Below are 26,925 nucleotides of genomic sequence, written 5' to 3'. Positions count from 1 at the left end.
GAGCATCACTTTCAAAGAGATGCATGATGTGTGTCTGTATGCCACGAGGAGAGAAGTACCTCAGTGTGGGGCTCCACTGTGTCTCCTTCGTGCTCTTTGACTGGTCCCACAGCCATCTGGTTCAGCGCCTCTGTGTTTCTGTCTCACAGAGACATAACTCACATAAATCGCTGCTCCTCTGCAGCATGACAGCAGAATGATCATTTACACAAGCTGATCACAGTGTCTGTTTCAGGGGGATCAGGACTGAGATGTCTGGATAACTGGGAGTTAAGTGGGAGGTTAAGTACTGGGATCATGTCAAAGACTAAACCGGGGTCAGAGGTCAAACTTGTTTCGGCTCTGCGGTGATGTGTCAGCTTATAAGGTGTCTTTGTTCCAGACAGAAGAGTAATAGTAGGTTGTAAAAAGCTGGGATTGTTTTTAACACTGTGTCTTTTCTAAAAAAAAATATTCATGTTTGTGTGAAAACATGTTGCTATAAATCCACATTTAGTTTCTGGAAAACAGCCTAATTAATAGGTAGATCACTGGAAGAGCACCTGGTTTGATCATAATATATGTAACGAACATTAAACTAATTCAATGCTGGGAAAAAGTGTTTGGCAATAATAATTTTTTGGGTGGCAAATTATTTATTACTTATTTGACATGTGTCTGAGAATTCATTTCTCAGATGCTCCTGGATATGGATTGCCACGCTTCAACTTTTCAATCATGATCTAAAGAATTACAATAGCTCCCTCTACTGAGTCTTAAACAGCATTACAACAGACATATAATGAATTGGCCTTACAGCCTCTTGCAATGGACAGTTTTAATAAAAATGCTTCAATAGAAAGAAAAGCAACATTAGATACCTGACAAAGATGATTTTGACTCTGGATGGGGAGCTCTTGATGATGGATGATGCGTTTTGATGACTGTGGCCATAAAGAACTTGTCCATTGATCTAACAGAAAAATAAAAATGATACCTCAGAGTATGAGTATGATGTATAAGTATAAGATTCTGAACTAGAGATATTCAGAAAAACAAGTGATCTCACTTCCAGCAGCTCGTCCCCCACTAGCATACGTCCGTCCCTGCCCGCTGCACTGCTGGGGTCTATCCCCACAACAAACACACTCATGCGAGAGCGGTCCCGGTTTCCTGCCAAGCTGAGGCCCAGGCCTGTCTTGCCTTTCTCCAGCTCGATCATGTGTAGAACCCCTGGGATGCTGCCATATCGCTGGATTATATTCTCTGTGAAAGGCAGCAAAGTGGCAGCGTACAGATGTAAGATAATGCTGCTTAACAGGTCCAGCTTTGTCTTGAACCTTGTCAGCTCATGTAATGTTCAAAATTTGGCAAGATTCAGAGTCACTTAGAGCAGACGGTGTAAGTTTGAAAAATGAGACGGCTGAACTTTTTATTTTGGTTTCACCCTCCATCTCTTTGTCTCAATCTTGCCACTTTTGTTCTCTCTACTCTGTCTTCTTTCTCTGTCCACTGCTCCTGTCTCTGGTGTGTTAGATAGTCGCTCCTCAGCCCAATGAGCTTGTGCTGTTCTGGGCTCCCTGCCACTGTTGAACCATCAGTCCTGTACTAATCTCTACAACTCACCTCCCCAGACCCAACCTCTTCAATCTTTTTCTCAGAGGATGGACTTGGCCTATCTGTAACACACACACATGAATGACCAAACACAGACTCTCTACAGTCCCAAGTGTTCTGAGGTTGGATGTCTGTCCTTTAAACTCGAATTCATCCTACAGTCGACATTAGAGTGTCTCCAAAATGATAAAAAGCCTATTTGGAACAGAGTCCTTGAGGTTTTGCTATGGTGCTACTATTTCAAGCATGTCTGCACATTCATTGCGAGTTAATTGCAGGACAGATTTATGGCCCAAACAGGGCAACTATGTCCCTTGGGTGACCTCTTGTGGCCATTTGGTATTAATGCATACAATAGCTAGAAAAGTAATGTTATTTCATGTTAATGTCTCTATTTAGGTACAAAATAAAATCCAAGTCTCTACCTGTCATAGGTCATACTCACTAAAAAAAATTACCACAGAAGCTGATATTACCATATAATAGTCTAAAGTGAGAAAAAAGTTCACATTTTTACTGTGATTTCAACTTGAAATATGACTTCACCCACAGAAAAACATGAACTCACTCCAGCTGTATCCAAACTCATCCTCCTCTTCCTCCTCCTTGTTCTCCTCAACAGGCTCTGCAGGTCTGCCAGGAATTTCAGAAAGCGTGTCTGTATCACTCTCTCCCACATGGGGCACCACTGGCAGGGGGAGTGTAGTGCTGGTGGGAGATGCTTTTGCTGCTTCACGCTTTGCCAGCTGTCACGCCACAGGAGGAGGTAGAAAATGGTTTATTAGTGGAAGATAAAGAGGAGGAAGAAGGCTTTGTCTCTGCATTCAAGTTTTAATCAATTTCTGGTCGGACTCAGAGAGAGACGGGAGGAACATAAGAACTGTTGATTTCATCAACAAAGGCCAAGGCTTAAGCAGAATATGTTAGGTTAAGGCTAAGTATTGAAGTATTAAAGTTATGAATGCCATAGATCTGAGCCAGAATATGATTATCTGGCCGATCTATGCTAGCGTCTCAATGCTAATTCTCATCATTAGCTCATTGTATCACATAATTTTGATTTGTTTGATCGAATGTCATTAAATTAGTCCATCCATTAGACTAATTGTCCACTTACCTGGCAAACATGAGCAACAAATCATATTTCTGATTGATCATTTTTCTCCTTCAATGCAAACAATCTTTTCCATCAACCATAAAAACAACTATTGATTTAGTAATTAATTAAATAACTAAAAGAAAAATATATATGCTGAGGTGAAAGGCAAAGATGTTTCTGATTTTCCAAAACACACAAAAGGGTTCAGATTGACATTAGAGATGTTAGGGTGTATGTATGCATGTACAGTATACGTTCCAGCTGAACACACCCAACAATATTACCTGTATTGTTGTGTGTGAGTGTGAACACATTTGTACAGGCATACACAAAGAGAGGAAAAGTGGAAAAGGCTAACGCAGAGACCCACAAACCTTAAACGGGGTAGGAGTGAAAGGGTTAGTTGGGGAGAAGCGGAGGAAAAGTCTACTGTGACTGTCACCCTCCTACAGAGAAGAAAAAAAAGGGCAAAAACTTTAGACAACACATATTTGACAGATACCTACAACTATTCCCATGCACATACTGGTGTTACAGGTGGCAACACATAAGGAGATGAACATTGACAGTTTCTTCTCTTTCTTACACTTTGTTTTAGTTGCAGGAGGACAACAGTGATGCGTGGTAATTGGAATACCAACCTTGTCCTTGTCCCTTGTTATGGCTGCAGCTCTCTCTTCACTGGAGTCTGTTATCGATGACTGTTGCTTTTAAGATAGACATGAAAGTAAATCACTTTACTCTTTATCAGATAGCAACAGAAAGGATTTTCAAATAAATGTATGGTACATATAGAGTGCAAATTCATAATATCCACTCCAATGTCACCAGATAGTAAACGATACTGTATCGCACGGCTGCTGTAAGCAAAGACACAGAGCCCATAAATACTTGTAGGTTGGTACAATGTCACAAGTGATCTGAATAACTAAAATCAGTTTCTGAATCAAATCACTGTTGCATTCTGCTCCTACATGTTCGCAAAAAAAATTTTTTTTTCAAATTGAAATGAAAAATTGTTCTTTTTCAGCTAAATTGAGACTTTTCAAAAATTTAAAAAGAAGCTCACACACACTTAAACATGCCAAAACAGCGATACATTGAAAAGGAAAACCTGCTGGGCAAAAATATGACTGAAAAAAATGACAGTTCGGAGCTCTTTATACAAGCCATACTGTTCACCATCAACTGTTTAATGATACTGTGATCTTTACAATGTCAATAAAGCACTTTGGACAACATTTTAGGGGTATTTGTTCACTGTCATTAGTATTTTTTAATCTTTGTTGTTGTTTGTATATGTGGGAGATTCCTTTTTTATTTTCGTTGGGTTTTTTTTGTCTTTTTTCTAGTTATTATTATTTTCTCTCATCCATCGACTTCAAATGTAAAAAGCCATGGTACATTCATGATCATGTTTAGTTTTGTGCAATGACCCTGAAACCAAAAAACTCGAATTTATTAGGAGAAAAATCCTGTCATAAACTAAAAAAGGGGGAGGAAATTGATCATGTAACAGTTAATGCCTCAGATATGACTTAATCTTCTTGGTGAATGACACGTCCAGAAATATATGGTTGACGTTTCCCATCAAACTTTGGTGTTTGAAACAATATAGATGAATGTTAACATTTGATGTGGTAAACCTGCATTCAAACCTAAAGTCAATCATTTACTTTTAAACTCTTCATTTGCATACACACAAACACACACACAGGCTTTCCTTCATCCTCTTCTTCAATCACAACAAGCAGCTTGTTAACTGGATTTTCACAAAGTCGGAGCAGGACAGGTCAAGTGAAAATGGACACAGAGACGTGGGATAGCTTTCTAACCTGAGGGAGGGCAGGTGCTAAGTAGCTTTGATTAGTGCAGCAAAAGCTTGACTCGCGGTGGCTATTTAGCTGCAGAAAGGGCAGGGGCGGCTTCTAAAAGCAACACAAGACCAACAAGCTGACAACATGACACTTTAACAAGACGGTTCACAAAACACATCTGAAGGCCACCTGGGAGGAAAAAAAAAGAGGAAGGCCAGCTGCACCTCAGGTTTTATGTAAATTAGTGACCATTAAAGCAATCGGTTTCCTTGATGACAGTCATTTCCTTTATCTGAAAAGAAACTCTCTGAAATGAAATCTTTAAAAGATTCCCGCAGGCTACCTTGAGAATTTTTATAGCTCACAAAAGATGGATTTGAATCTTAAAGGCATGTTATGCTCTCAAGGTGGCCCCCAGTGGCAGCCTTTTAAACACTATTACTGCTCTGCCTGCTTCACTCACAAATCACCCATCTAGAATTATTAATTTTAGCTTAGCTTCAGGAGAAAGGGACAAACTTACTATCTAGCAAGTCAGTAAATCAGCTCGTCTCTGTATATTTTACATTTCATAGGTTTCTAACTCAAGCATCATGTAGCTATAAACCTTTAATGTCAATTTTTTTTGTTAAAAACTTAAAAATGAAGATATGATTTGTGGAATATTAACTCCAAAAAAGAAAACTAAACTGAAAAACAACAGTTTTCTCCAAATATTATTTTGCTTATCAGGTTTATTCACATATCAATTTGAAAATATTTGCCTTTTTGTTCAAATTATCTTTTATTTTTTACTTAAAAAAAGAAAATATCTGCAATTAAATTAGGTAGTAAATACACTGGAAAAGTTTTCTTCTCATGACTCTTCCATTAAGGTGTTGTCAAGTATGACCATGTGTGTGTTTTGACTAGTTATACTTCCTCTACCTGTGGCTGCTTCTGATACTGAATGCTTCTTGTTGTTGGAATTTGCCACCTTTCCTCTGCAGCAAAAAGACGAGCCATGTCTTTGACTGTGTAAGATATAAATCTCACCTGTATTTGGGAAATCTGAGCGGTTCTGAACAGAAAAGTTTGGCAATCCTTGCTATCTGACATTTATTATCTTTATTCAGTGTGACAGTAAAGTAATTTCCATGTCACTTATGGTTAAACAGTTTAAAATATTTGATCAAAACCATCATTGCGCCCATTACTGTTAGAAAACAGAGCGATGGTTGCATATTAAAATAAACCTTTAACTTTTTCTTTCTCCCAGGAGGAATCTTCAGTTCCACTTTACATTCATAAGTGCTCATATCATTTGTAAATCAAAGACAGACTTAATAAGGACTCAGCTAACCCGAGTGAGACAGGAAGACAGAGGAGGCAGGAGGGATAATACAGCCAAGATTACAAGTGATGGATAGTTGACAGAAAAGCTATGAGAGAAACAAAGAGAGAGAGACAGATTACCTGACATGAGCGATGCGGCATGCATGTGAAAGCGGTAGTGCGTTTCTCTACAGCAGGCGATGAAGCTGGGCTATGTACTGACTCAGGCTGAGAGAGCCGAGTGGAGGAACAGAGATACAGGTTTGAAGCAACTCATAATATAGTTACTGTTGTTAAAAAGTACTGAAAAAGCATTTATGGTAGTGACATAATAAATGAACATTGTTAAAAAAAAAAAAACATAATACTTTTTGAAGTTTTATTTTTGTTTTACTGCTACACAGTTTTCTTTTGAACAAATCTTTTAAGTCCACACTAAATGGAGTTATCCGGTTGCAAGTACATTTTGTTATACTCTTGCTGTTTAACTTGTTTGTAGGATTCATCAAAACAGGAAGGATCTTTTCCTGTCCTTCCCCTGCAACAGAATATGAGTTACTATATGCTTAATGAAAAACAAGGGGGTTAAGGAGAGCATGTAGGAAGATCTTATACATAACAATATATAAAAAGTGATCTGACTGAGAGAGATCTGACACTGGAGCAAAGCCAGCAGCAGCCCCAGCAGGAAACTATTTCGTCATGGTTTAAAGGCCTGAGGGCACTTTCAAGCAACAAAAGATGTTGCTAATATGGTGATTTTCAATGAGTGTCTCTCTTTAAGGTTAAAACTTACTAGGATAGTTAATATGCCAAGCAGGGTGCTGTTATCGCTCTAATAAAAGGTTTGGAAATTACTTTCAACCTTCAAACAACCAAAACACTCCAGGGGTTGTACATACATTGGACATTTTAGCTTTGAAATTCCCCAAAATGGCCTGCACAGACACACATGAGATGAAAAAGAAGCTATAGAGAGAGGAAATAGTGACCTTTCAGAGACAAGGTAGTTCAAAGTAGTTGTTTTGGCACTATTATAGAAACTTACCCTGGATCTGTGGATGATACTCTGGACCAGGAAGGAGACGGGGTTGCCTGCCTTTCGTATGGCTTCCACTGCTTCCTCATGACTGGCATCTCTTAAGTCAACTCCATCCACCTGAAAGAGATGTCAAAAGGGAGCAAGGTGGTCATTATTAGTGCAAAAAGGCAAGGCGAGTTTATTTGTATAACATAATTCAACAACAGGGTGATTTAAACAGCTTTACAAGGATATTGAAAAATGAGAAAGACTGCATAAACATAAAAAAGACAAAGTAAAAAGAAAGAAAATTTGATTAAAGAAAAAAACGAGTATTAAAAACATGATCAAGTTAAAAAATACAAACTTAAAAGAAACAGTAAAAAGTAGCCTTGCAGAAAAATTTGTCTTTGCTTTACCTCTACAATCCTGTCCCCAGTCTTTAGGGTCCCGTTCTGTCCAGCAGGACTGTCCTCCAGGATGTGTTTGATGAAAATGCCCCTCATCACTTCACCATTGCTCAGCCGGCTGCCCATCCCTCTGCCCCCGACGATACTGATCCCCAGGGACTTGCCATGCTCTCTGTAAAGCTCCACTCTGAGGACAGGAACCAATATTTCCTCACCTCTTTTTCTCAATTTTCATTTCCAAGCTGTGGCATTTGTGCTGATAAGATACATTTATTAGAGGCTTGGATATTTATACTCACTTTCTCGGCTGATTCCAGTTGCCATATGAAGCACTCTCCTCTCCTTCTCCATCTTCACGCTCTGGGAGGTTAGGAATATTCCTAAAAATATCATGGTGGAAGAAAAAGTTGACCCCCAAGTTCCAGAAAAAAAAATATTTTCCATCACATGGCAAACTCCAAAATATAATTAAGAAATTACTCTGCCACAAACTTAAAAAGAGATTTTTATCCTATTTTATCATTGCTAAACTAGATTCTGATGTAACAGGAGAAGTCCAAGACAGATTATTAGGCAAATATTCAAACATTAAATCTGATAAAATAACTTCTGGAACTACGGAGCCTCGCAAATTCCCCTGGAAATAAAAACAGAAAAATCTGTGCACTTCATATATTATTAAACTTTACTCTCAGTTTTTAAACTAGTGCGCACGGTTTGATAAATGGTGCTCACAACTCAGGTTCTAAAAAAATCAGTGGGATCATTTTTTATGCACAAAGCAGATCTTCATGCACAGATTGCGAAACTGAGAGCAGAGTTAAAAAATCCATGTGCCCAGTAGAACCTACTGGGCTCCATAGGAAGTGGATACAGGTGTGAAGTTTTGCTGATGATTTGAAGATCAGTGAATTTACCATATTAAGTCAAAAGTAGGGCTGCAACAGCACAGAGTTGAAAAAACTGTTACAAATGTGAAACAGATGCCAGGCTGTCTTTAGAGCCAAAGCTTGCCTGGTTGTTTAACACATCTGCGACCAAATGTAATGTCTAAACAGTTTCTTAGGTAGGTATACCCTCTAAGACGAATAGATTGAATCATTTCACACTGACAATACCTGCATGTAAGAACTACAACATTAAACAACCTGGCTAAAATGAATCATTTGTCAGCTGCCTTATGGACAGATAAAAATGGATAAATGATAACATTCCAAACATTACATGCTCATCTCTTTGACAAAAAAAAAACCTACTTCAGGTCCACCTAAAAAATTTGAATGTCATGAAAAAGTTCAATATTTTTCAATAATGAAAACCCAAAATGCAGAGTCTCAGAAAAAGCAAAATTAGAATATGACATAAGATCAATGAAAAAAGGATATTTTAAACAGAAATGTTGGGCTTATGAAAAATATGTTCATTTTCCTGCACTCAATACTTGGTTGGGCCTCCTTTTGCATGAATTACTGCATCATGCGGCATGTGGCACTACTCAGGTGTAATGGAAGTCCATGTTTATGTACCTGTATGCCCAGTTTTGCTGCTTTGAGAGGAAAGACCTCTATGAAAATGAATGTGTGTACTCAGATTTAGTGCACCCAAAGAAGCAGAGCAAACTCTAAACAAATGCTTTAAAACTGCCACTGACTGAAAACTCCTCCAGAAACTGCACACATGCAAGAAGGGAAGAAATAAATTCTGTACTTGAAGTGTTTTTTGGAGTAATATTACAATGACCACGGTTACACTATGTTTATTTCTTTAATTCTAAAGTAATTATTCAGAATTAAATCATTAAAAATTTTTTTATCTGTTTTACTCTTTTGCTTTTATTCTTTTATTGTTACTTATTATCTTAGAGTTATTTTAGTGTATATATGTGTGTATGTATGTGCTTTATTTGATTTTAAAAAAAAAATGTGTTCTATAAATAAATATAAATAACATTGACATGACAAGAATGAATGTATTATATTTGTGTTTACATGGAAATAGTAAATCTGAACTTAGGTTGACATGGAAAAGAGGTTTACTTTCTTTTATTCAATTCTGTTGAAGATCTGGGAGTTGGGGAGGGTTATGACTGGACAGGGGGTAGAAGTGACCTCTTTACATCTACCAGAGGAAAACAAACTCCAGTTTCTTCAGGTATAGCATGGAAGACCAAATCACAAGTACTATTTCATTTTATGTAATTCTTCTAAGAGTACAAATGAACAAATAGTCTCGGCTTTGGGCATCCATCTGGAATATATGTGTCCACCAGCGTGAAATATGTGTTAAGTGATATTGTGACAGGACAACGGAATGAGCAGGTGCAGAATGACTGGAATTAATCTAACAAATTATGAACATACACGTGATTGAGGAACTATTCTGTTTGGATTTAAAACCAGAATAAACCAGCCACTTACTTCAGATTTAAGCTTAGTTTGGAATTGTCACTTCAATTCAGAATTAGGTGTTTACATGATCTTTTTTAATCTTTTTAAAGAGAATCAAATTTTTATTTTGAATTAAAGGGAAATTAAAACTCATGTAAAAGCCTCATATAAACATTTCCATTGTAAAAATCTGATCTTTTACAGGATATTCAATAAGGATGCTTCATTTGTACCGTTATTAATATTCTGAGTGACTGTGCAAGAACATATAAAAACTTACTTTGAGAGTGGAGCTTCTTCTGAGAAGACATCATCTTTAGCTTGCTCTAAGCTGGCCTTGTACTCATCCAAGTACTCAGCTGGGACATATGTAATGCTGAAGACCCACACGCAGACACATACACACAACCGATAAACACACACACAAACAAACACATGCACATAAATTAATTTCTTCAGTTTCACAATCCAGCATTAACATGTCTAAACTTTACTCGCCTGAGTGACAAATGTTTCCCATTTTAATAAAGATTAAAAATGGTCAAATACCAGTAATGGATCTGTCATATTTTTATGAACAGATTTGCTTTTAAATTTGCTCATTTCTTATCAAAAGCTTGTTTTTTTCTGTCAGGTCTGGCAAATTAAATGCACAATTCATGAACAAGACCAAACTCGGCTCACCTCTCAGCAAACAGCTTATAATAACATATATCCACAAATTATATATTATATATGGACATCTGAGTGTCTAAAAGAAATGTTTACCTGCATGAATATCAAAATCAAGTCAAAGTAAATTTTTAAATAACCTATTCTGTGACAAATGTGAAAACTTCATATTACATCTATTATTAACTGAGATAGCTGTCTACTAATTCTTTTAAAAGATGAGCAGAAGAAAGCTGACAAACTGACACCCGCTTGCAAACCCCTTTCAGAACAGAGTGAAGCTGATTCTCAAGGGCATATGAACACATCTGAGTGAAACTGACAGATCTTTAACAGATGGGTTGACTTGCTTTTTAAACATGATGGCATGCAGACAGAGGAGAGAGAATGAGTCTCAGCAAAATAATTAAATGGATGATTCAGTCGATTAAAAACATAACAACAGGGAGGAAGAGAAACGGCAGAGCTAAATATTAAAAAAAATGAACCAGAACAGGTGGTAATTGTGTTAGAGAAATAAAAGAAAAAAAGTTAAACAGCACTTTAGTGGCGTAAATAAGTGATACAGCCAGTCAAGATTTATCCAGGAAGGTGCGTTTTAGATATGTTCTTTTAGCTTCGTTGCCACAAGATGCATTTTACTCATTCAGTGGTTAATATGTGACTGCAATGTCACCATATAATTCAAATATTAATCTATATCATTGGCTTTTAAGAAGCGACTATATTCTAAAAAACTTAAATGTATCACATTTTGCATTGTTTTGACACTTAACTGATCTGACCTAATTCTTCTGGATAAACCTCTTAATAGACTGTAAGTGAAGCCTTTCTGCAAATGGAGAGCACGAGAGGAAGAGAGCCAAGGTGGCAGCTTCTTTCTGAAACGCCACCTGCGTGGAAGTCAGTCATACTCACACATAAAATGGGCACAGATCGTCCTCAGGTGCACAAGCAGATCTAGAATGTGAAGAGTTGGCTTTTTATGCACTGAAGCTAACAAAGTGCCACGTTTAGTTCAGCAAGCAGAATTTGTGAAAGTACACATTTTACTGGCGAGTCCTTTGAGTGACTTACAGTGCGAATAACATCCAGTCCAGGAGTCCAGCTACATTTGTTCCTTTTGTTTATATTGTATTTAGAATCAGTGACAGAATATTCTGAAATTGCTCCAAAGGCTTAGTTTCAACTTACACATGTATTTATCTTGTTCACTGAAAAAATGCAGCTGTGAAAAGACATTATTTTAGCATTGCTGAATAAACTCTATGATTGCTTTGAACATGCACAGCAACATTCAGATATTAACCAAAATATGATCATGTACTCAGTAAGGCTCTCAAGTCAGCAGCATTTTCTGATCACTTTAACCCCAATGAGGTGATAATCAGAGTAAGCAATAACTGAGTTAAGCTAACTGTAGCAAACATTCGCTTTATTTACACATTCAGTACATACTTCGAATCAGAGTTCAGACATTATCTTATCGACCACATTGTGGGTTGACAGTGCATACTCTATATATTTAACTGTATTTATTTTAATATATATATTTTTACTGTTGCTGTTTTTTCATACTAGTTGCTGTACATTCTGTCAGTAATCCTGTTTGCATGCTGCATGTACACAGTAGGCTTGGGAAAATCGAATAAAAAAATCAAATATCAGGATTTTTGACTTCACAATTTAAATTAAAAAAATAAATAAATAAATAAATAAAAAATAATCCATGATAAAATTTTAGTCATTTTTATTGTTTTAATTAATCTCTTTACTCTTCTTCTTGGGCTTTATAGCAGCAGTATGATGATCTGGCTACTGTATTAGTTTTTCCTAATTGAAATCAAGGAAAATGAAAATTTGTTTTGAGCCCAAAAAAATCAGCAATTTCAAAGTATGGTGAGAATCGCAATTTAAATCAAATCGCCACCCAAAAAATTGGAACTGAATTGAATCGAATCGGGACAAAAGCATGTCGTCACAGCCCTAGTAAACAGTAATATTGACAGATTATCTTGCATGCAACTCGTGTAAAAACTATCATAATGTTTTCTACTGAAATTACAGTCAACAATCAAAATATTGCTGTACCTTTACATTCTGCCACTGTGTTGTAATACTGAGTTTACAGACCTACTCATGCACTTGTTGACAGCTGTTTGATAACAGTCTCTTACCCCAGATCTGGTCCAATCAGAGAGTGTCTTCTGAGCATGGCACGAGCCTGGACGTTGGTCAGGTTGGTGGTGGGTTCTCCGTTGATAGCCAGGATGAGATCACCAACCCCGAGACGTCCATCACGACTGATGGACCCACCGTGAATGATACTGCGGACCAGCATCCCCAGACCATCTTTCATTGCGCTCACTGTCATGCCTTAAAGGTAGATGATAAAACATTGATGCACTGACTGAATTTTGATGAGAAATACTTAAATGGTATGTTTCTCTAAGGAGACACATTTAGTGGTTTTTGAAACAATTTTCCGAATGCACTGTAATATCTCCAGAATCTTTTCATCATATAGTCACTGGGGGCAACTGATGCGCCTATATAATTTGTTCCTGTATTTATTCAGAAACTAAATAACAAACTCCCTTTGTAAGACAAAAACTCAAACAGTGAGAGATAATTTGCAAGGATCATAACATTGATAGTGAGGTCTACAAAAAATGTGACTCTGACTTCCATTTGGTAAAATAACATCAATTGAAAAGAGAATATTCAAACATTTCAAGAAAAATATCCCCAATGGCTCCCACATGCAGATGTTCAAAGAGTTCAAAAAGGCAAAAATGAAAGACTGTTTTTAATGAGGAATTGAAGATTTTAAAGCCTGTCTTCATGGCACCTATTTGTAATAGAGGTTCAAACTTAGTATTCTCTAAGCCAGTAGCAGCCCCTTGGGTTTGTTTTGAAATGCAAATACTCTACAAAGCAAGAGAATAACCCTTTCTAAGCAGAAAACTGACAAAAATGACTTCTATCATTTCATCTGAAAACTGGGTTTTGTAAAAAGAAAAAAAGAAGACAAAAGTAAAGGCCAAATGTGGGTTTCATTCATAAGGCCTCATTATTACATCTTCCAAAAATGAGAGAAATATAAATAAAAATAACAAATCAAATAATCAGAAGAAATAAACAAACCGAGGCTGGAGTTGCCCTTGACGACAGTGATAGTCCTTTCAAAATTGCTCCCTGGGGTCAGCGCTGCTTTGTCACCTTCCTCTGTAGATTCTTTCACGCCATGTTCTTCGTCCTTGAACAAAAATTCCGCACATTTATTCATGACAGTAAATGAAAACACTCGAGCAATTTCCAAACAAACATATCTCGAGAGAAAAGTGCAGCAATTTGGCTGTGAAAATTCCTTTTCTTCAGATATGCTTAGAATGTTGTTTCACTAGCATCTGAAAGGAGTCTGTCTGAAAAGATGGTTTTTAGAATATGAGCGATAAACCAAATTAAGATTGATTAATGTGATTTTAGTGGCAAAATAAGAACAAATTCCAACAAATCTCACAAAACTTTTTATTTACTTCTTTGTTTCCTTAACATGGTGAGTTGGCACTCCCAAATTTTCAACCAAAACATGACTTTAACCTGCCTTTTTTACTGTCGGGAGACTGTTTTCATTTCATTTCTTGCTTGTTTGTATGAGTGTGACAATACATGTGCATATGGTTACATGCAAGCATTTGTTTGTTTCTGACATGAATAGCACTTTTATCTTACCGTCAAAATCCCGATATTTCCAATATCTCCATAAGAGATAGCTGGCTCCTTGTTATAGTGAAGGTGCTCCGCAGGTGCCTCCTGGACGATGGCTCTGGCCCCTATTTCAGCAAATGGGCTGTATGAGTTTGCACGCTCCACTGGATCCTCTTTGTTTGGCTGCGGTGCCAGGTATTGATCAGAGCCACTTAGAATGGCATTAATAGCTGGGATGTGACCTGTCAAACTAGCCGGAGTGTAACAGGCCGACTTCTCCGGAGAGAATGCTTCGATATTGTCTGCAAATCCTGATGATGTTGTAAACTCGGGATGCTCGTCCAACACATTCAAGCGAGTTGCCAGCTAGAGCGAAAGAAAGCACAACTAAATGAGCATCCACTCAGGATGAATATATCTCACTAAGATGCCACAGTGCTCTTCTTGTAATGAGCCAAAGAAAAGAAATCAATGGCCGGTAGAAAAAGGCATGAATGATTATTTTTTTATTGTTTGTTTGTTTGTTTTTTTACTATGGATGCATGACATGCATTATAATATACATTTCTCATTATAACAGCTGCTTTGGCTTTATTTAGACCAGATTAATAAATAGAGTATATAACAATATAACAAAGTTAAAATGTTAAAATATGTAATAAAGGTAATTTTAGGTCATCTAAGCCAGGGATCCCCAATCCTGGTCCTCAAGGACCGGTGTCCTGCAGGTTTTCCAAGTGTCCTGCTGCAACACACCTGATTCAAATCCATGTGTATTTAGCAGACATGAGCAGAGCTTGTCTGAGTCTGAATCAGGTGTGTTCCAGCAGGAACACTTGGAATACCTGCAGGACACCGGTACTTGAGGACCAGGGTTGGGGATCCCTGATCTAAGCCATTGCAAGAACTTGTTCTAAGAGAGTGTTAGAAAGTGACATAGATGTGAAATTTATCAGCAGAAGTCAGAACAGTCTGACTGAAGATAAACATTTGAAATTTGTTTTTGTGATATCCACTAAACACCTCATGTTGTCTGGCCCCATGTCGGTCCCTTTAAGCTTCCCTTTTATACCATAAATTACTCAGGAAAGCAAAGCAAATAAGGTCAGCAGTGACCTTTAGGTAAGCTGGAAGTTTGCCTGCCCTTTGCTCTTCTTTGTTTACTTTCCTCATAATTTAACATCCATTTTGTTGCGTTATTGCTCCTGGGGCAGCAAAGGCAACAAAATCAGCTGCAGCTACAGACCTCATATAATAACAACAGTGATACAGTTCCTGCCGTAACAAAGAAGTAAAACACATCTCGTTACACTTTGGTGCTTGATAGCAAAAAATAAAAAATAAGCAAAATGAGAAAAGGAAATTACAGAAACTGTTAGTCCAAAAATTTTATGAATTCAGACATTAACCCTTTCATGCAATGATACTCTTTTTGTTTATTAGTGATATTTATTATTTATTAGTATTTATTATTTATTTTAATGTATTCTATAAAATGTTTTAAAAATAATATATAATCATAGGTATATTATGTAAATCTATCAAATATAGGTGTTTTTTCCCTATTTATTGCAAAGGCAAACTTGCATAATTACATTATGTTCAATTATATCATGTATGTATTTAACATCCACTAAAGTGGTTTATTTATCAAAATACCATCATCATTTATAAATATGCAAGAAAAAAAGCTTGTAAATTGGCGTCCACTACAAGGACACTATGCATGAAAGCATTAATGATAAAAAAAAATCTATACCAGGTCTTAAATGAGCAAACGACCATCAGATAAGCAGAAATGCAAGACATATTCCTCTGTGCCTTTACTGAAAAAAAAAAGACTAAGACAAAATATAGAAGCAACATATAAAACACTAAAATACACCCCCGACTTTAATAAAAACAACTTATAACAGCAATAACATGAAGTAACCCATTCCTATTTACACTATTGCTTTCAAGTGCCAAGATCCTGTGATCGTCAGCCTTCTACCACCATCATGCTTGACAGTCGATATGAGGTATTTGTCCTGTTATCCTGTTTTTTGTTTTTTGCCAAACATGGTGTTGTGCATTGTTTCCAAACTATTCAACTTTGGTCTTGTCTGTGCCATTTTTGGTTTGTTCAGAAGAAGCTTTGAAAATCCAAGCTGTGCTGTTCCTTTTCAAGAGAAAAGCTTTTAACAGGCAACACTTTCAAACAATTCATTACTGTTCAGAGACGTAGGTATTTCTTTTGTTTCTTTTTTGTCTTCTTTTGTTTTCTTTGAGTATTGCACAAGCTGACCTCAGGGTGAACTTTAAGAAACATCCAATCCTTGTTTGCTACAGCTCTTGTGAATGTTTTCCACTTCTTAATAATCTTTCTCACCACTGCATGATAGACGTTGCTTTGCTTGGAAGTGGCCTTATAACCCTTCCCCAAATGATGATCAGCAACAATTTCTTCTCAAAATCACTGCTCATTTTTGCTCCCTGACATTGTGTTGACACACACCTGAAGTCTTCAGACCGCCAATAACTATGACTTTTATGTTGACAATCAGTTAAAGCTGGGGTAGGTAATGTTGGGGACCTGGCAAGATTTAAAAATGGCACCCTGTCTTGGCTCCTCCCCCTCTGGTTTTGCTTCTTTCGAGATCGAAGGCTTTTTTTCTTACCTCTGCCAAGGAGGTTATGTTTTTACCGGCGTTTGTCTGTTTGTGTTAAAGATAACTCAAAAAGTTATGGACAGATTTTAATTACATTTTCAGAAGTTGTTGGAAATGTGAAAAGGAAAAAGCTGATTTAATTTTGGTAGTGATCCAGATCATCGTTTGGATCCAGGAATATTTTAAAGGCGTTGGCGGAGGTTTGTGCTCTCCGAGTCCATTTTGATCCGCAGCTTTTTCCATCAATGATTTTCTTTTTCTCGGCTGTTTAGTGGGAGGAGGCAAATAAACCAAGCTGGGTCGGGGAAATCCTTCCTTCATTTTCTCAGCCATGTTTGCCTTTTGAGTTTCTTCTTCACTACTTTGTATTTTACACGCTGTTTATATGCTGAGTGTGTATCAAGTATGAGCTGCGGGAGGGTGAAAAAGGGAGCTGGGAGAAGAAGCTTACAAAATATAAGAAATTAACAACTTCAATTTGGCCCAAACATTTTGATTGGTCAGAGTTTTTACAAATTTACATTAAACTGAGGAGTCAAACTATATTTCTTATTTTTTGTGATTACAAAACGTACAGACTACTTTCAGGACAAGGAACCACTTCACCCAGAGTTAAAAAAAAATGTCTCTGAGCAAGATTACCTAGCCCAGTTTTAATCAAGTTCATTTGACAAACAACACCTGGTTGCTATTTTCACCTCCTAAAGGTGAGAAGGAGTTTCTGGAAAAGCCGTTTGAGCAAGTCACATTTTGAAAATACACCAATTCAAAAATCCCAAACCTTTTCTGGCTTTGCCATGCAGCTTTGCCTCCACAGCTAAAAAACACACAATGCTGATTCCCAAGGGTTCACATGTTAACCGTATTATGAGGTAGTATGCGAGCTAATGTAACTAGGCGAGCTCTGGCTCTTGTTTCGTTGTCTTTACAAGTGCTCAAAGCCTCTGAGTGTGCAATTAGTGGACGAAGACAGGCACACACAGAGGGAAAGGGACACACGGCAGTTGATTTTGATAGATCATCATCCAATCATTTAAAACAAATGATTGAATGCTGTCTTCCCAGTTCTGTCTGTTTCACAGGTGACTAAACTTATTTTCATTTTTGGGTTAGAGCATTAAATTAATTGTGTGAAGGGAATTTAAAGCATTATAGTATAAAATCCTCCTGGAAAGCCTCTCCTACCTTTAATTACTAAAGAAACAGTTTATTGTGTACGAGGCCCACATTTGATGAAATAAGGAGCTGGCCTCTGTTTTAATCTGCCTGCTTACCTTTGGTGTGGATGCGTGCAGGTAATCCAGGTCTGCGCTACAACTGCTACCATGCAGAGCAATCATAGATGCTTCGAAAGTGTCGTCTTCCATCCCAGAATAAGGATGACTCAACACTTTTTCATCAGACAGGTCTCCTTCGCTGGTGTCAATCTGTTAAAATGGTTCAAAATATAAATAATTTGGACAAACGCCTGGCTTATTTTATGAAGTAATATCAACTAAAACGATTATGCTTTTCTACCATCCTAAAATCACTAACTACTAACAACGAAATACTGATAAAACAACATTAACACACCCCTTAATTAAAGGAATCTTTTTGCTAGAGATACTCTTTATTTATAGGCTAACTTTTTGATGATTTCAGTAAAAAAAAAATAAAAAACTTTGTAATCTTTGGACAAACATTAATCACATGTACAAAATACTTTATTTCCCTTCTGCACATGTCCTGATTTTGCAGTTTTCCCAAGAGCTAACTAACCAATGCAGGCTCTGCTCGGTAAAGGATGCCCTCAGTCAGTTCTTCTTCCTCTCCTTCGTCAATCAACATATTGTTGAAGTCAAATGAATGGATGGTGGATGATGAAGTTATTTCCTGATCACCATATGGGTGTGGAGACTGAGAATATCCACATATTCCCTAAGAAAGTGGAGAAATTCTTTCAGTGTCTCCAGATTTATGTCATTAGATTTTTTGATTTTCTTTTACCAATCTTGTATGAAGGAATTAGTATGGAATGGAGATGAAAAGAAGTGTTAGGAATTGCTGGGAGTGACTGTGTTAGGGATTACTGAGAATCTACTGGGTTAAATCATAATCTTGTTTAAGCAGAAAAGGAGTTAAAACAAAATTCTGACGATTTATTTTAATTCACTCTGAACAGAACAGATCTTAAGCATTTGACAGGTATCCTTAAGTAAAAGATGCTGATATTGATTTTGTGTAACATGCAACCCAGACAGATATATATGAAAAGCAAGAAGGCATACTGGCAGGATTACACACATCAGACTCAATTTCGAAAGGCAATACAACAAAATACCCCTCAGAAGTGCATTCCACGTCCTGCAGGAGAGCTTCCTCCAGCTCTGTAATCCAGCTAACCCTGGTTGCCCAGAGGTTTCACTGAGTAATCCAACGGCAGTTTCAATAAAAGAAAAATGCAGTTCTACAGCTGAAAGAATGCAAGCTGTTTTTTGCAGAGAGAAACATCCCGTACAAAGGGTACAGGTGCCTGGAGCAATAAACATGCTGCTGGACAGACTTACTATTTTGACAGGTGCCCCAGTGGGTTCAAAAGTACAATAGGGTGGGTGCTCTTGGAAAATTCAATAACATCATAAGAAACAAAAGGTGTGGAACATTTAGACTGACCACCTCCTTTGAAAGTTCAGTGTGTGGAATGCTACACCAAGCGACCTACCTCCGCACCTCTTTCCTGCATGAAAAATTTAAGCTCTTGTAAGCTGAGCCATCACAAGTGGATACTAAGGAGTGTGATATAAAGAACACCTGATTCAAAACTGCATGCACCAGCAGAGGTAAATCCTTAACTGCTACACAACTATTACAGAAAAATCTCATATAAAAACTCAAACTCCGACTGCTTTACACACACACACACCTACAAGCCACAATCTACTTTCAGGTTTTAAAGCAAAGGTGAAAGCAAAAAGATTAATACTAATGCTTACAGGCAGTGGTTTGGCAACTCCTATCTGGACCTTGCCGAGTTTGGCCCCCTTAAGGGCCTGGACAGCTTCCTCCAAGCTGGCGTTCTCTAGGTTTGTTGTATTAACATACATGAGACGGTCTCCTGGTAACAGCATGCCATTCCTCTCTGCAACGCCATTGGGAACCAGTGAGCGAATCACAATCACCGTCTTTGCAGGGTCCATTGGGTCCTGGGGAACGGATGGACAAAGTGCAGAGGCAAAAATATAATGAACAAAAAAAAAAAAAGAGAAAAGAAGAAGAACAGAAAACAAACAAAGATTTTTTTTTTTTTTTATAAGAACACCTCCATCAAATGCAGGTAAGATTTCCCACCTGGTAATCCAAAATACTGAATCCCAGTCCACCTTCTCCCTTTTCAAGCTCAATATTCTGGATTTCCAACTCCCACATGGCCAAAGGAGATCCTATTGCCTCCTCTGACACGTTATCCTGTGTCGCTGCCACAGTATTCACCTCAGAGTCTTCAGCAACTAGTGCACTGCTGAGGTCTATTGGATTCTGCAGGAAGGAAAAAGCCCAAAATCACAATGTAACACCATGCCGTCTACATTTTCCCTCCCTTCCCATAGGCTCCAACCCTCTTGTTGTGCTTTTGGCACAGGGATCTGGCTGGGCATAAAAGGAAAATATCTTTGGGATGATAGGGCTTCAGTACATTATCACAGATAAAGCTACACAGATGAAAACCTTTTCCCCAAAGGGAAGCTGTATTTGATGCCTCATATCTACATCAAAAGATATTGGCTATTGCTGAAGTATTCCTAAAATTGGTCAAAATAAACTTTCAGTCTTCCTTGCTTATCACCATCATGACTAGTTGTACAGTAAGCCAATAAAGCGACTGACAGCAGAGCACAGCTCAGAACGGCTGATGGGCAACAACAAAAAAGGGGTGTGACTCTACAATCATATTTCCTCCCTTTATATGAATGGACAGGAAAACATGTTTCATTATGTATTAGTGGATATCAAGAAGAGGCAGTGTGACTTCTCGCACTACTCATATTTATTTGATTTTTATAATGCTACATAGTTATTATACCCGCGACCCTGAATTGGATTAAGCAGTTAGGAAAATGAATGAATATATAGTTAATATAGTTTTAGCTTTAAGAATGAAAAGATACATGTAATTGAATTTTTATAAATGGATACAAACATGAAATATCATTTACTTTTAATATCTTGTGATAAGTAAGCAAGGAAAAAGTATGCAATAGGACAGATTTCAATCTATCATAGCATTGCAAATATAGCACCTTGAGTTTGGATACTGTGGCTAAAGCCTCTGATTCCGGTTGGGCAGAATCTGTGTCAGTCTGAAGATCAGGAGCAGGCCTGCAACACGTCATGTACACACAGATTGGAAGCTCCTTCAAGATTCTCACTACTTCTTTGTGGGTCTCACCAATCACGGAAATACCGTTGACCTAGGAAGAAAAACGTTGGTACATACTTTACATACTTTAGTATAAACAAACTACAAGTTCAGTGCATGAACAAGTCCCTGAGACACCAGACTGACTTCTCTTCCAAGATGCATGATTTCTTCTCTCACAGTTGCTCTGAGTTGTAACCAAAACATGTCAAAAGACAAGCTAACATACCTAAACATAGTCTTTGAAAGACACTGTATGTAAAATCTAATGTTTCAAGTAACTTTGCCTATTTATTTTCACCTGTATGTGAGCATGTATCATAGAAAAAAAAGCATGTGTTTGACTTACGATCATTGGCTGATTGGCACATGTAAAACATCTGCTTTTAAATGTACATTTGGATTAAATATTTTTATAATACAACGAGAATCCTGATAAAATCTACATTTATGGCTAGCAATTTTCTGCTTTATCGACCACTAAAAGCACTTCGCATGACAAACCACATTCATACATAACTTCATGCAGCACATTTTGTTGTTTATATATGGGGCTTTTGGACAGTAGAAAGTATGTCTTAATTCTTAGAATTGTTAAAAAAAAACATCCTGTTGTTTTGTGTTCACATTGCCCTGAATGTTTTTTTACTTGTAGAATCAGAGGGTCTATTTTCTGCTACTCAAATACTTGCTTGGGATGAAAGGAACAGTCTGTGATGTAACCATATGATGATTAACCACCTGCATAAGCACATGTTGACTGGTAGAAGGTACAAACTCAGTGGTGGACATCGGAGGGATTTTAATTTAAAAATATCACCAGCAAAACGAGGCTAAAAGTGCCATTGAGTCAAGACATGGAAAAAGGATAACAATGTAGTTTAGACTCATCCACCAACCACCAAAATGAAGCTGCATCGCTTTTTTAAACAGAGAAAACCCCTTAAGAGTCCTCTGATGGTTCGCGAGTATACCAGTAATGTTCAATGAACTTCTAAAAGTACAACTCAAGGACCTTTCTGTTCCACACTGACAAACCAGAGATACATTGGGGGTAAATTTGGGGTTAAATGTCTTTCCCAAGGACAAGACTGCAAGAGCTGTTGCACTAAGCCACAGCGATAAAAGAGTAGTTCAAAACACATAAGCTTCCATAAACACAACAAAACCTTGAAATGAACAGAAACACCCAGCAAAGCCAGACAAATCTGGAAAATTATTGATGTCAAACATATTTTTATGTTTCATAAATGTGGCTTTAGGTTACATAATTTTTTCAATTAATTCAATCTGAGGAATTTTGAATTTAACCTTTAACAGGTTATTCAGTCTTCCAAATACCATTATGGTGTTAGCGCTGAGGGATAGTGACAAAGGCTAGCCACATTACTTGTGTTAACCAAGTAAACAAATAGATAAGAATATATATGTTAAAGATACTAATCTGTATCCATTGCATGCCTATAAGGAAACCCTCCACCAAAAGCCAGTACATGTAAGATTTACATCTCTGTAAAAAAAAAAAAAATATATATATATATATATGATCTAGGTGACAAATTACCTCAAGCAGTTCATCTCCACTGAATAGCTTGCCACAGCAGCCAACAGGTCCTTCAGGAAGGACAGATCGGATGTAGTGATGCCCACTGTTGGCTTCCAGACTGATGCCTAGGCCACTGTTCTCCGTAAACTTCTCCACCTGAGCCACCTGTCATGAAAATTCCAACACGTCAGGAAGTGAAACCTTTTTGTAAGGGCTATTATGAGCTTTTAGTATGTTAATAGCTTTTCATTATGCATGATAAGTAATGCCATTCCTCAAATTTCAAAACCAGATTAGCCAGTGTGTGTTTAAGTGTAACATGAAGAACCAAAAGCAAACTTACAACAACTTCATTACTTGGACCGAGAATCTCCTGCCACTTCTTCATCAGTTCTTCTTCTTCAAAAGGTGTTAACTTGAATGCTTTAAAAACATCAGAGTATTAGTATTCATAGAAAAAAACCAACAATAGAAAAAGAAAGCAAAGCAAAGTTTCTAACTAAATTACTAAAAAGTACCTACGATAAAATTAAAGACCAACTGCAAATACTTTTATCTGTACCCATTTAAATATCTAAATTGACTGCATTCTTGGAGACTAACAGCAGCATCCATCTTTGCCTCACAGCGTGTGTTGCTACTCAATCAGTGTGGTCCTGTCAACAAACACCTTCATCTGTCAAACGTGTGGCCAGTATTTCTGCTGGAGAGCACACAGCAGAGAAGAATCCCAGCCTCCTACCATGTTTGTCTTTTGTTAGCTGATCTGACGCCGGCCTGACATCAGATCCATCACTCATAGTCTGGAGATGCCTTTCATCTGAGGTGACTGTCAACACACAACACATATTGAAACAGGTTGGAAAACTTATGAACGACGTACAGGCAAAAATAAAATAGGTATTTAAAAGGGAATCTGTTTATCTGCAGTATTACAAAAACAAACTTTTTGTTTAGTTTACTTCATTACACTTTTTTGTTTTACAAAAGCATCTAATTGAATTTAATTTCCAAGTTCAAGTACAAAGGATATGTATGTCCTTGTTGATGTTATCTGTAAACACACCAAGATTTAAAAGTAGTACTAGTACTTTCTAACAGCTTCATGCCATTGTTTATGTGTTCATGTTCCCAAAGGGCACAGAACTGGCCATCCATTTAATTACTACTCATGGACTAAGGCAAGCTATGGCATTCAGTTTACATCAGCAACTTTCAAGTACCCGCATTAAGCCAGTACTTGGTAGTTTAGGATGAGAAAAGAAATCAACAGCCCTAAAACTGACATGACAACAGTTAAAGTAGGCAGTTAAATGTCCTTCCATCATCCCAGCTGTTTAATGACTATTGCACACCAAAATTATAGTCTGGTAGTGCCAGATAAATGCAGTTATGTGGGTGAGTCAGGGATTTCTCCATTCATTTTTAATTCCCAAAGCAATAATGAACTCATTTCCTGTAAAATACTGAAGTTACTATTTCTGAATATAAAACCCAGAGATTTCCAGATGCACAACCATTGAAGCTCTGATGTATCAAGTTTGTGCAAGTCTTTTTCCTTCTTCTTTATTCAAAAAACAAAGTCCTATTGCTTTTAGATGCTTCGCAGTAGGAAGGAAATACTGCCTCTCTATGTCTTCATCTGTTATCTGTTGACTGCGGGGTTTTCTTTAGGTTTCTGAGCTACAATTTCCTGTTGCCAAATTTAATAACTTCCCGTCTGCATCTATCACTGACAGCAAGCAACTTATGCAAGTTACTTTTGTTGCTTCTGTAATAGCCTGGAGGTCCTGTCACTACAACTGGAGACAAGCATCCTTCTGTTTACTCTCTGTTTTGTTTAATGTCAACTTTATGAAAATGCAGGCAACTATTAAAACAAAGATGATATTTATTTATGCAGACCTTCCCTATAACTCTTTACCTGTCTTTGTGGTGTGAAACGACTGTGTTGTACACCATATATTTTAGGTTTAAACAAAATAGTAAGGTGTGGATTCTATTCTCAAGGAAGTGTATATGGGTAAAAAGGGGGTAGCGCTTGAGTGAAATGGATTTACAAACTGCTGAAAGTGGGATTTTTATAGTTTTAATTTCCAAAATAAAAATGTTAGTAAGTAGTGGAAGACGGTTTCTGTGATAATTCTACATCGGTGCACTGACGGTGATGTGCTGAATGGGAACTAGACATGAGACTGTGAAGTCATAAGGGCATCCAAGAAATGGTGCTAAAATTTTTTTACTGAAACTCATATTAGACATAAACATAGCCTAGATGTGAGCCAGTGAAGGGTGAAAAGAGTTGAACTGAAGATGCATTTAGATCATTTCCAGCAGGAGTCACATTATTCTAGCAGTGTGAAGGTAAAGCTATCATGGGTAGCAGGTCACATTCTCTGATGCACCTCTACACAAAAAGCAAAGTTCTTACTAGATTGTGTTCTCGCTTCTTTAGTTGCCAGAAAAGATTCATTCGTCAAAATCAGCATCTAAACTCCTAGGATGAATCATTAAGAGAAGTCTCCTGCTCATCTTTAATGTTTTATATCTGCAGCAATGGTGAACAAAAGCAGCTGTGCGGCACCAAAGTTCTGATAACCTTTTAATGGGACTTGTTCCAAATGTTTAGAACCAAGGTACGCATATGCCTGCTGCTAAACTGCTGTTAGTGGTGGTCTTACGTTATGTTTTTAGCCTTTCTCAACTTTTCATCAGAGGCTGAGTTAGATTGAAACTACGGAGTTTAAAAGCTTCAAATTAATTCAATGTAGTCCGAAATGTGCTGACACTGCTTTTCAACATTACAAGTCAATTATCCTATAGTCCTTCTAGGTTTTCCAGTTTTTTTTATTTTGTATGCAATCACAAGTGGTCATTTAAGAGGCATGTTTGCAGGCATTTTAACCCGTTGGTACCAGACGTTCCTTGGGCAGAACATGATAAAAAAATATGTATTTTACTCAGTGTTCCTTCCATGTGCCTGCACATTTTATTCACCATTGGCAAGCTGTGACTATTGAGATTTGATTATCAGTGTATATCATATCAGGCTACAATCAACACTGTACATTCAGTACAGTCTCAATTTAAATTTATCTTTCAAACCATTCTTTATTCTCGCAGCAGATGATACTGTGTAAAAACAGTCCTGTTACATCAGCAAGGGTCCAGTAAAAATAGTGCTGTGAAATAGTCAATGAAATCCATGAAAACCCACTTTAGGAAAAAAATTGACTGATTTTAAGGGGTTAATGTCTCATGTGAACCAACAAACAGTAATAGCCGTCAGATCAACAATGACACATGTTGATTTAAGGTTTTAACAGGGCGATGTGTAATGGGAGTTCCTCAGTCATCTTACACAGAGATATTTTTTAGGAAAATGGAGAAAAGCAGTACAGATGGAAAGATGCAATACCACCATCTAATTTTGTGCACCAGTTGTACACTGTACCATTACGAGTTTTGCAATTAAGTTGCCTTCTGAGTCCTTTTTCAATACTAAAAGACATGAAGCTGCACTCTCAAAAATAGAGGTACAAGATAAGGACATTTCTGTACCTATGGGTACATTTTAAAGAAAAATTCTCTCAAAAGTACAATACTGGTCTTTAAGAGACCAGAAGCACACCTTCAGAGTATGAAAAAGGGTTCAAAGTGACAAAAAGTACAAATTTGTACCATTTTAACCATAAGGGTACCTGCAGCATTGAAAAATGTTTGTCGTGACAAAAACTATTGTTAGCAGCAGTGCTATAATTTTAATAAAAAAAAGTTGTAAAAAGTTGCCTCAAAAGAAATGTATTGATAAGAGCGGTTTAGACGCACAACGCTTGCTGTAGCCCACAACATCACGTCGCACGTCACGTTGTTCACTCACTTCTGTGTTTACATTGAAGTGGACATGCTTTGAATGAGAGTAAAGGTGGAGAAAAAAAAACTATTGCGGCTGTAATGTTACAAACTAGAGCAGAGTTGAGTGATGACAGTAGCACTACTTAACAGTCATTTACTACACCAGACAATGAAGGTAAGATGCTGCAAACTAAGTGTATGGCTGGTCAGTATTTTGAGTTTTTGAAGATTATTTCTAGATTAAAGATAAGATAATATTGCTAAGTGGCATGGATCAGTCCTAATGCTGGGAAAAACATTAAAAAACATAACTTGATAAGGTGAGGTTGAACTTGATAAGGTACAAAAATAGACCACAACTGAAGGGTACAGAAATGTCTCTCAAAAGAGTACACCCCCAGCGACAAGCATTTGGACCTTTTTAGGTACAAGCTGGTACCTCTATTTTTG

The 26,925-nt window shown here is 37.3% G+C and overlaps 1 protein-coding gene across 10 annotated transcripts in view; it reads right to left on the bottom strand.

Moving 5' to 3' along the window:
• mpdz (multiple PDZ domain crumbs cell polarity complex component) overlaps nt 1-26,925 on the bottom strand; it is a 50,557-nt gene that overhangs the window by 8,712 nt on the left and 14,920 nt on the right. For 4 of the 10 annotated variants that reach the window (XM_079258147.1, XM_079258148.1, XM_079258149.1 and 1 more), the window contains 23 exons: nt 23,363-23,449; nt 22,964-23,043; nt 22,639-22,785; nt 20,956-21,126; nt 20,009-20,194; nt 19,654-19,863; nt 18,440-18,598; nt 17,953-18,105; nt 14,052-14,393; nt 13,464-13,575; nt 12,494-12,692; nt 11,235-11,276; nt 9,925-10,020; nt 7,557-7,637; nt 7,267-7,444; nt 6,875-6,985; nt 6,729-6,764; nt 3,337-3,402; nt 3,070-3,141; nt 2,165-2,342; nt 1,049-1,245; nt 861-952; nt 60-138 (listed from right to left, as the gene is read on the bottom strand). In XM_079258147.1, coding sequence (XP_079114273.1) covers nt 60-138; nt 861-952; nt 1,049-1,245; nt 2,165-2,342; nt 3,070-3,141; nt 3,337-3,402; nt 6,729-6,764; nt 6,875-6,985; nt 7,267-7,444; nt 7,557-7,637; nt 9,925-10,020; nt 11,235-11,276; nt 12,494-12,692; nt 13,464-13,575; nt 14,052-14,393; nt 17,953-18,105; nt 18,440-18,598; nt 19,654-19,863; nt 20,009-20,194; nt 20,956-21,126; nt 22,639-22,785; nt 22,964-23,043; nt 23,363-23,449 — 3,074 coding nt within the window. The remainder of the gene's footprint in view (nt 1-59; nt 139-860; nt 953-1,048; nt 1,246-2,164; nt 2,343-3,069; nt 3,142-3,336; nt 3,403-6,728; nt 6,765-6,874; nt 6,986-7,266; nt 7,445-7,556; nt 7,638-9,924; nt 10,021-11,234; nt 11,277-12,493; nt 12,693-13,463; nt 13,576-14,051; nt 14,394-17,952; nt 18,106-18,439; nt 18,599-19,653; nt 19,864-20,008; nt 20,195-20,955; nt 21,127-22,638; nt 22,786-22,963; nt 23,044-23,362; nt 23,450-26,925) is intronic. The other 6 variants (XM_079258155.1, XM_079258151.1, XM_079258150.1 and 3 more) reach the window with 6 other exon arrangements.

This window comes from Telmatherina bonti, assembly GCF_933228915.1.
Source record: "Telmatherina bonti genome assembly, chromosome: 18".
NCBI lineage: Eukaryota > Metazoa > Chordata > Actinopteri > Atheriniformes > Telmatherinidae > Telmatherina > Telmatherina bonti.
The sequence above is the reverse complement of the archived record's forward strand: the minus strand, read 5'-3'. Positions and strand labels throughout refer to the sequence as shown.